The 9,703-nt window shown below is 51.0% G+C and overlaps 1 protein-coding gene across 1 annotated transcript in view; it reads left to right on the plus strand.

The window, feature by feature from the left end:
* tmprss3a (transmembrane serine protease 3a) overlaps window positions 1-8,511 on the plus strand; it is a 62,764-nt gene extending 54,253 nt beyond the window's left edge. Inside the window, exons 11-13 of the mRNA XM_038801412.1 lie at window positions 965-1,110; window positions 3,943-4,095; window positions 8,452-8,511. Coding sequence (XP_038657340.1) covers window positions 965-1,110; window positions 3,943-4,095; window positions 8,452-8,472 — 320 coding nt within the window. The 3' untranslated portion in view covers window positions 8,473-8,511. The remainder of the gene's footprint in view (window positions 1-964; window positions 1,111-3,942; window positions 4,096-8,451) is intronic.
* Window positions 8,512-9,703: the final 1,192 nt, after the last annotated feature.

The raw sequence follows: 9,703 nt of genomic DNA on the forward strand, positions 1-9,703 counted from the left end.
TGTGGCCCTGTTATTTTGAATTCTTTCCTCTTCCTACAATATGAAACCTTATTCAACTTGCAACTTCCTGGAGGTGCGAGATGATAGCAGAGGAAATGGGAATCTGGGACCTTAGTCAACAATGGGACCGATAGATCTTAGTGCGATTTAAGAACAATAGTGAGAGAAATAGAGTGAGTTTGAGTCAAATCAGATGGAGAGAAAGAGAGGGAAGGAGTGAATTGAGAGAGAGAAAAGAGATACTGAAAGAAAAAGAAAGAAGAAAATGGAAAATTTTGATGCAAGTTAACAACTTACTACCTGTAGGAATGAAGCTTCATGATTTGAGTTTAGGGCTGAAACTTCATGATTTAAGTTGTTCCCTTCCAGGGCCGGAGAGTTCGAGTGACATAAACCTTCTGCTCAGAAACCTACTTATACTGTTAAGTTCCAGCCCTAACTTTCTGCAAAGGTTAATAATAATCTTTTAATAATAATAATCTTTATTAGTGACACAAAGAGGCTTACATTAACACTTGCAATGAAGTTACTGTGAAAATTCCCTAGTCGCCACACTCCGGCGCCTGTTTGGGGGCACGGAGGGAGAATTCAGAATGTCCAATTCACCTAACAAGCACATCTTTCGGGACGTGTGGGAGGAAATCGGAGCACCCGGTTAATGGACGGTTTAATGGTCGATTAATGCCTTATTGTAGTCACTTTATGAAACTCATTGGGAGGGTCAGTGCAAATTGCTGTTTTATGTGAGGTGAGAGGTGGATTATTGCAAATGGTCTAGCAGCTTACCAGCACTCTCTCGGTCACAGGATTCCTCACCATGAACTGCTGGATGGCTAAATAGCGATAGCATCAGCTGCCCTTAAACTTGCCGTTACTTTGCCGGCTAGACCTGGGCAAAGGCTGTTTTTTGAGTGTTCCGTTCCTTTGAGAGAAATATGCTAAATGATTTGCATTTGTAATCCAGCAGATGAAATTTCTTTTAACCTGAGGGAGGCCCAGGTTCCCCTAATATCCAACCACGTGTGCAGTCGACCTGAAGTTTACTATAAGAGCATAAGTTCCAGAATGATTTGCGCTGGGTATCTTCAGGGAGGTGTCGATTCCTGTCAGGTACGGTCCCAAAATGTACCACACGTCTGGGTAACTGTCGGGGTAAACACGACGGCGTTTCCGACGACATCAACACTTAGCCTCAGGATCACAGAATCCCGCCTCTGATGTTTTGTTAAAATATACTTTATTCATAAAATATCGGAAAGACCATTGTAAACATTTCAAAATGGCCATCTTACAAAGTGCAATAACATTCAGGTTCTCTACAGACATCATGTGGCACTCTGAGCTGCCTCAAGAAGGTAATGGAAACATCGCAAGCATTTCAAAGTGGTCAATACAAATGGTGTAAAGGTATTTAGGTTTTCTACACAGATCGAGTTGCACTCTGAGGTGATACACATGAGATTCACTGTGTACATTCAACATGAGTTGCACAGCCCGAGTGGGTTCTGTACAATTCCACTCCCCTCAGTACAGCCCCGAGCTTCTGTGCACCCCTCAGCACGTATTCCTGTGCTTTGGAATGTACCAGGGTGCAACACTCGCTCAGGGACAACACTTTGCATTCGAAGGCCGACAAGCCTGGCTGCATGGTAGCACAGTGGTTAGCACTGTTGCTTCACAGCTCCAGGGTCCCAGGTTTGCTTCCTGGCTTGGGTAACTGTCTGTGCGGAGTCTGCACGTTCTCCCTGTATCTGCAAGGATTTACTCCGGAGGCTCCAGTTTCCTCTCACAGTCCAAAGATTTGCAGGTTAGGTGGATTGGCCATACTAAATTGCCCTTAGTGTCCAAAAGGGTTAGGTGGGGTTACGGGTATAGGGTGGAGGTTGGGCTTAAGTAGGGTGCTCTTTCCAAGGGCTGGTGCAGACTCGATGGGCCGATTCTGCACTGTAAATTCTATAAAGTTTCAGTCAAACAACGAGCACCTTTCAACGAGTTGACGATCTACTGATGTTTGTCTCAGTGCACATTCCTGGGGCACATCCCTTCGAGGGCTGTTAGCACCAAGCTGATCCATATTGACCATTCAACCAACTGGCTCTCCAAGGAGTCCGAGTTGCTATGATACAATATTGATGGACAACATGTACATTTATGTACATGTTGTAGTCCGGAGCTATTCATAGTGATGATAGAAGCTCCAGTTGCCTCTCCATCACATTGTAGAGCCATGCACAGGAGAATTGGGTTCATAGAATTAGATACGCTGATGATGCAGGAGGCCATCAGGCCTATGCTGGTTCATTCAAAGAGCTATTCAATGGAACTCCCTCCTGTGCCCCTTCTCCTAAACTCTTGCCATTTTTTCAAATGTTTAAAGCAGATAACCAATTAATTTGTTGAATATTATGATTGAATTTTCTTCTACCACCATTCCAGTCAGTACCTTCCGGACCATAACAACTTGTCTCATAAAACAATTCTCTTCATCTAGCTTGTTCGCCAATTATCTGAACCTCTGTTTCCTGATCCTCCTGCCAGTGAAACCAGTTTCCTCCGGGTGCTCCGGTTTCCTCCCACAGTCCAAAGATCTGCAGGTTAGGTGGGCTGGCCATGCTAAATTGCCCCTTAGTGACCAAAACAGTTTGGTGGGGGAACAGGGTTATGGGGATAGGGTGGGGGTGTAGACTTCAGTAGGGTGCGCTTTCCAAGGGCCGGTGCAGACTCGATGGGCCGAAAGGCCTCCTTCTGCATTGTAAATTCTATGATTGGGGCAGCAGGGTAGCTTGGTGGTTAGCATAAATGCTTCACAGCTCCAGGGTCCCAGGTTCGATTCCCGGCTGGGTCACTGTCTGTGTGGAGTCTGCACGTCCTCCCCCTGTGTGCGTGGGTTTCCTCCGGGTGCTCCGGTTTCCTCCCACAGTCCAAAGATGTGCGGGTTAGGTGGATTGGCCATGCTAAATTGCCCGTAGTGTCCTAATAAAAGTAAGGTTAAGGGGGGGTTGTTGCGTTACGGGTATAGGGTGGATACGTGGGTTTGAGTAGGGTGATCATGGCTCGGCGCAACATTGAGGGCCGAAGGGCCTGTTCTGTGCTGTACTGTTCTATGTTCTATGTTCTATTCTATGGGTTGGGTTTATTTACAAGTATCTGTGTATATCTGCCTGTCTATTTCCATTTGTTGAGATCCTGAGCCTCATTTTGCCCCATGCAGGGTTGAATGCAGAGGTGAGAAAGTCTAAAAATACTTGCTGTTGTCCGGCATGTCTATTCGCCAGCTCCATTCTGTTCCGGAACCATTTTCTTGGAGGCAGGATAGGGCTTCAAAGGGCTAAACGCCAGTAAGTGACAGCTACCAAATTAAGGGTAACTGAAGGTCTATGAACAGTTATTGTCAATGGCCGAATGGAATTTTCTAGTCAGCCCGTGCGGTCTCCATGAAGCATGCAGGGAATAGGCCAGCTGCCTGGAGGTGGTCTCCCAGTGGAGAACTGAAGGGGGCAGCACTCCTGGGAGGCTTTCAGACTCTCCCTGCCTGACTGGTCCAGCATCGGTGGCCAGTTTTTTGATTTAAAAGCTTTGGAATTTGCCACGGGGTGGCGGGGGGAGGGGGGGGGGGCATCACAAGGTCGAGGGACTCTCTCTCTCTTCCTTACCTGGACTGAAGGCCTCCTATTGGCCCTCCACCTTTGAGGACCACCTGGACAACGAGACGGCCGTCTGGCTACTAATTGGCCAAATCGAGGAATATCACTGCTGGGTGACACCGGGCGGGTCTTGACCTCTACGTGACCCCGATGCAGGACGTTCCAACCCAAAACCTCATGTCCCGTGTACCCCATGTGCATTTGCATCCGTGTGAGTTGTACACGTGTGCTCAGAGGGAGAATTTATCCATGATTTTCTGCTCACCTTTGAACTTTTCTCTCCGGCTCTAATAAACAGGGAGACAGCGGAGGCCCCCTTGCTTGCAATGAGGACAACACGTGGAAATTAGTTGGAATTACGAGCTGGGGAGCGGGCTGTGCGAATCAGAACAAACCCGGAGTGTACGCTCGGGTCACCGAATACCTCGAGTGGATCCATGAGCAAATGGAGGTGGGAGGAACCTGGACTCCACGATCACAAGTTTTGTTTGCTGCGTCTACCTTGTTCTATAACAGCCTCGTTTTCCCTCTCCCTCTATCATTCCCCATTCACTGAATTCATAAGCAAAATATTCTTTGGCACTCCCCAATTTCAATCTGCAGTCTAACCGACAACTCAATGCAGGTGTGATATAGTTGCCACCAGCTGATTTTGATCTGGACAGTTTTTGAGTGCTGCATTTGAAGATTTTTGGACAAGGAGTCCGATGTTTAAAATACATATTTCCCCCCATTTAGTTTGTGTCTCATAAAAAAGCACTGCTGAAGCACTGACTTCAAAGGGTAGTTTTCAGCCTACCTCTTCCTTCCAGTGGAATGTAAATCAAGTCACGTTTGCAACAAATTGCTATTATCTAAATGGTGAGAGATTACAGAGCTGTGAGGTGCTGAGGGATCTGGGTGTCCGAGTGCATGGGCGGGATTCTCCCGCAATTGGTGGGATGGCCCGGCGCCAAGAACAGCGCGAACCACTCCGACGTCGGGCCAACCGGCAGTTGTGGAATCCTTCGCACTTCCTAGGCCGGCGCCGGAGGGGTGGTGCCATAACAACCGGCGGCGAAGGGCTGGCGCGAGTTGGCGCATGCGCAGAACTGCCAGCGTGGTTCCACACATGCGCAGACCGGCCGGCGTGTTTCCTATTCATGCGCAGGTGAGTTCTTCTCCGCTCCGGCCACGGCGGAGCCCAACAGAGGCCGGCGTGGAAGGAAGGAGTGCCCCCACGGCACAGGCCTGCCCACAGATCGGTGGGCCCCGATAGCGGGCCAGACCACCATGGGGGCCCCCGCAGGGTCGGATCCCCCCGCGCCCCCCTGAGGACTCACCTAGCTGGCCTACAAGCCAGGTCCCGCCGTGATGGACCATGTCCATTTCCGCCGGAGGGACTGGCCAGAAACTGCGGCCCAATGGGGCCCGGAGAATTGCTGGGGGGCCGCTGCCAAAGGCCCCCGACTGGGTCAGCGTAAACCCCACCTTCGCCCGAAAACCGGCACCGGGCAATACGGCAGCCGGCATCGGAGTGGCCAATGAATCACAAAAGATTAGTAAGCAGGTACAGCAAGTAATTGGGAAAGCTAATAGGATGTCATCATTTATTGCAAAGGGAATTGAATACAAAAGTAGGAATGTTATACTTCAGTTATACAGAGCACTAGCGAGACCACATCTGGAGTACGATGTGCAATACTGGTCTCCATATTTAAGGAAGGACGAAAATGCATTAAAAGCAATTCAGAGAAGGCTAATACCTGGGCGGGTCATCCGATGAGGAAAGATTGGACAGGGTAAGTTTGTATTGTTGGAGTTTAGAACAAGGTAAATTGATTTATATAAGATCCTGAAGGATCTTGACAGGGTGGATATGGAGAGGATTTTCCTCGTGTGGGGTCATTGTTTAAAAATAAGGGGTTACTCACTTAAGACAAAGATGAGGGGAAATCTTGGGCGGGATTCTCCGACCCCCCGCCAGGTCGGCGAATCCCCGGGGGGGGGGGGGGGGGGGGGAGGGGCATTGTGAATCCGGCCTCGCGGCTCCGACATCAGCTGCCGTATTCTCCGGCACCGGATTTCGGGCGAGGACGGGGTTTACGCCGCGCCGGTCGGGGGCCCTTGGCAGCGGCTCCCCCGGCAATTCTCTGGGCCCTAATAGGCCGAACGACGTTCGTTTCCTGGCAGTCCCGCCAGCGTGAAATGGACATGGTCCATCACGGCGGGACCTGGCTTGGAGGCCGGCTAGGTGAGTCCTCGGGGGCGTGGGGAGATCCGGGGCAGGCCCCTCACAGTGGCCTGGCCCACGATCGGGGCCCACCGATCAGCGGGCGGGCCTGTGCTGTGAGGACAATCTTTCCTTCCGTGCCGGCCTCTGTAGGGCTCCGCCATGGCCGGCGCGGAGAAGAATCCACCTGCGCATGCACAGGAAACACGCCAGCCGGTCTGTGTATGCGCAGAACCACGCTGGCGGTCCTGCGCATGCGCCAACCTGCTCCGGCCCTTCGGCACCGGTTGGCGCGACGCCAACCCCTCCGCCGCCGGCCTAATCCGGTAATCCGGAGGATTCCGCAACTTCCGGTCGGCCAGACGCCAGAGTGGTTTGCGTCGCTCTTGGTGCCGGCGTCGGGCCATCCGGCCCAATCTCTCAGAGGGTCCTGAGTCTTTGGAACGCTCTTCCTTAAAGGTGATGGAAGCAGAGTATTGGAATGTTTTTTACAGAGTTAGATAATTTCTTGATGAACAAGGGGTTGAAAGGTTATCAGGGAGTTGAGGTTAAAATCAGATCAGTTTATTCAATAATGGAGCAGGCTCAAGGGGCTGAGTGGCCGACTCCTGGCCTAATTCAGATGTTCGCATCAGAATAGGTTTACAATAAGCAGGCGATTAGCTGCATTGATTGCTTGCCAGATGGAAGACTTAAAAAAATGATTGCCATTCTCCCATCTGGGAGAGGGCCGCAATTCCCTGGTCCGGCGCCAGAGTGCCGGCCTTGGTGCCAAACCGGGAGTACTTTACTCCGGCGCCAGCGCCGGTTCCAAGACCCAATTCTTGCGTCCTGGGGGGGGGGGGGCAGTATGGTGCTGGAGTGGCTGTCGGTCCTGGCGCCGTGGGGTCCGCGCATCCGCGGTTGGGCCGGTGCCAACTAGCGCATGCGCAGTGGCCTTCTTCTCCGCGCCGGCCTTGACGCCAAATAGCGCAAGGCAACAGGAGCCGGTGTGGAGGGAAGGAGGCCCCCGACAGAGAGGCTGGCCCGCCGATCGGTGGGCCACGATCATGGACCAGTTGGACTCCCCGGGGTTGGACCCCCCACAGGCCACCCCCGGACCCTTCAATCCTGAGGTCCGCCGGCCCAGAGCATGTTAGAACGACGACGGCTGGACTCAGAATTTTTCGGACGGCCGCTCGGCCCATCCAGGCCAGAGAATCGCAGCGCCGCCGGAGGTTTGCCGCTACGGCCGTTTGCGGCGCTTCTCCGTGCGGCCCAACACCATTGGGCCTGCCCGTTTTTGCACGGGCGGGAGAATGACGTCCCGGCGCCAGGGCGGCGTGGTGCAATTCGTGCGGCCCCCTGCTGATTTTCCAGCCCCGCGGGGGGCGGGGGGGGGGCGGATAATTGCGCCCCGAGGAGAATGCAGCCTTCAAACTTCGACTTGGGTCAGATGTGACCATCTGCAGCGCTCCACTGGATGGCTGAAACAGCCAATTCTGAAGTGGCAAAGTCTGCCATTCATGAAGTTGTCCCTTACCCATGCTCTGGATCGATCTCCACTGATGCCCTGCTTATAGGTCTGGCGTCAACATTTGAGCTTCTGAAACCAAAATGTCATTATGGTGCTGAACCCTGCCCATGACTGGTGTCGCCATTTACATCAGTCGTCAGCGAAAGTTTTCCACTTGCCATGGGTGATGACGGGGAGCTCTCATGTCTGTTTTGACTGTCCTGGAATCAGAGCTTTGGGCTGTTCTTTTGGCACAGACTACCCCCCCAGTATAGCTTATCCTTGGAGATGCAGCTATCTTCCACCATGTACACATTCCCAAGCCAAGGGAGCTATCATAACCCCCATGGGGAAACCATTAACAATCTCCCTGTGGGGATCGTGGAGTAGCAGCTCCCCAAGTAGGGGGCAGAGGCCCACCCAGCTGGGGCTCATTAGAACCGACCACAAAGGCTGGCCCGAGGAGTGATCGGCATGGTGGTTGTCCCAACGGAGACTGTGAGACAGTTACTGCCGAGGGCAGATTATTGTTCAAAGTAAAATAAATCTTTTTCTTCCTACTACCAGTTTCCTTGGTCATTAAGGTAGCCTTCTTTGTTTAATTTGTGCCAGCAAGTTGTCATGTTTGCCCGAGATTTGAAAACGCCCCTGCAGTGCATGTATACAAGCAGAGTTCTATTTGTCCTGCTCAGAAAATAGACAAGAACCGTTATGTTTCATAACACACATGAGAGGCCAATGTGCCCACATACACCCTTTGCCCCTCTAATACAAGGCTGCACCTTCCGATTCACCAGTAATGGTCATGAAGTTAGGCTCTACATGTGTTCTGCTGACCGCCTCAACTTAATCCCTCTCAACACCCCGATTCTGGTGTTTCCAAATGCTTCCTGAAATTCTTTCCTGCTCTCCGTGCCTTTATTTCCTCCAAACCTGTTGATTTTTCTCTTCAGCACCTGCTGGTATCCACGTTCCTTTCTCCATCCAGTAGTGCTCTGCGATCCTCTCAGTCTCTCTATCTCTCTCTCTCTTTAAGGCTCGTTGTCAAAAATGTAAGGTGTTGTGGCTGATTGTGCTTTCAATTTATTTTTATTTCACAGAAAGAAGAATTAAACGGCTGAAGACAATCAAAGAAATAAAATAATTTAATTAAATTGATGCTTAAGTTTTGTCCTGATTGTAAACGTCATTGTATCTTTTGAGGTTCCACACCGGTATTTCAAGTATTTTCTGTGGGTTTTATTTTAGCACACCTTCATGTCAAGGCCACCTGATGATAATCGTTGAGGCATGGTTTTTTAAATAATCTTTATTGCCACAAGTAGGCTTACATTAACACTGCAATGAAGTTACTGTGAAAAGCCACATTCTGGCACCTGTCTGGGTACACGGAGGGAGAATTCAGAATGTCCAACTTACCTAACAGCACGTCTTTCAGGACTTTTGGGAGGAAACCAGAGCACCCGGAGGAAACCCACGCAGACACAGGGTGAACTTCCAGATTCTGTACAGGCAGTGACCCAAGAGGGAATCGAACCTGGGACCCTAGTGCTGTGAAGCCACGGTGCTAATCATTTGTGCTACCGTGCTGCCCGTTGCCTTGTTCTTCTTTGGCACCGGTATGATGGTGGTCTTCATGGAGCCGGTGGGGACCTCGGAACGGAGCAGGGAGTGGTTGAATTGTCCGCGAACACATCTGCCAGCTAGTCCTTGCAGGATCTGAGTGCGTGACCAGGGACCCCGTCATGATCCGTCGCTTTCCAAGGGTTCACTTTCAGGAAGGTCGATCTGACTTTGAAAACTGTGACGGTAGGTATGGGTGCATCCGAGGCTGCTGGGGCAGTTGACAACGGTTTGATGGTTTCCTTCTCGAACCGAGTATGGAATGGATTGAGTTCATCGGGGAGGGGTGGGCTGCTGCTGGAGATTGTACTTGGCTTCGCTTTGTAACCCATTATGTTGTTTAAGCCTTGCCACAACCGACGAGTGTCCGTGACGTTAGACTGTGACTCCAGCTTGGTCTGATATTGTCTCTTGGCATCCCTGATGACTTTGCAGAGGTCGTACCTGGATTTCTTGTATAGGTCAGGGTTGCCTGTCTAAACGCCTCAGACTTGGACTTCAGTAGGGAGTCAATCTACTGATTAAGCCATGGTTTCCGGTTGGGGAACGTACGTACTACTTTCTTTGGCACGCAGTCTTCTACACACTTGCTGATAAAGTCTGTGACGGTGGTGGCATACTCGTTTAGGTTGGTCGCTGAGTTCTTAAATATGGATCAATCTACTGACTCCAAACAGTCACGTAGGAGCTCTTCTGTTGCCTCGGACCAACACTGCATGACCTTCTTAA

This window comes from Scyliorhinus canicula, chromosome 7 (genome assembly GCF_902713615.1).
Source record: "Scyliorhinus canicula chromosome 7, sScyCan1.1, whole genome shotgun sequence".
Lineage (NCBI taxonomy): Eukaryota > Metazoa > Chordata > Chondrichthyes > Carcharhiniformes > Scyliorhinidae > Scyliorhinus > Scyliorhinus canicula.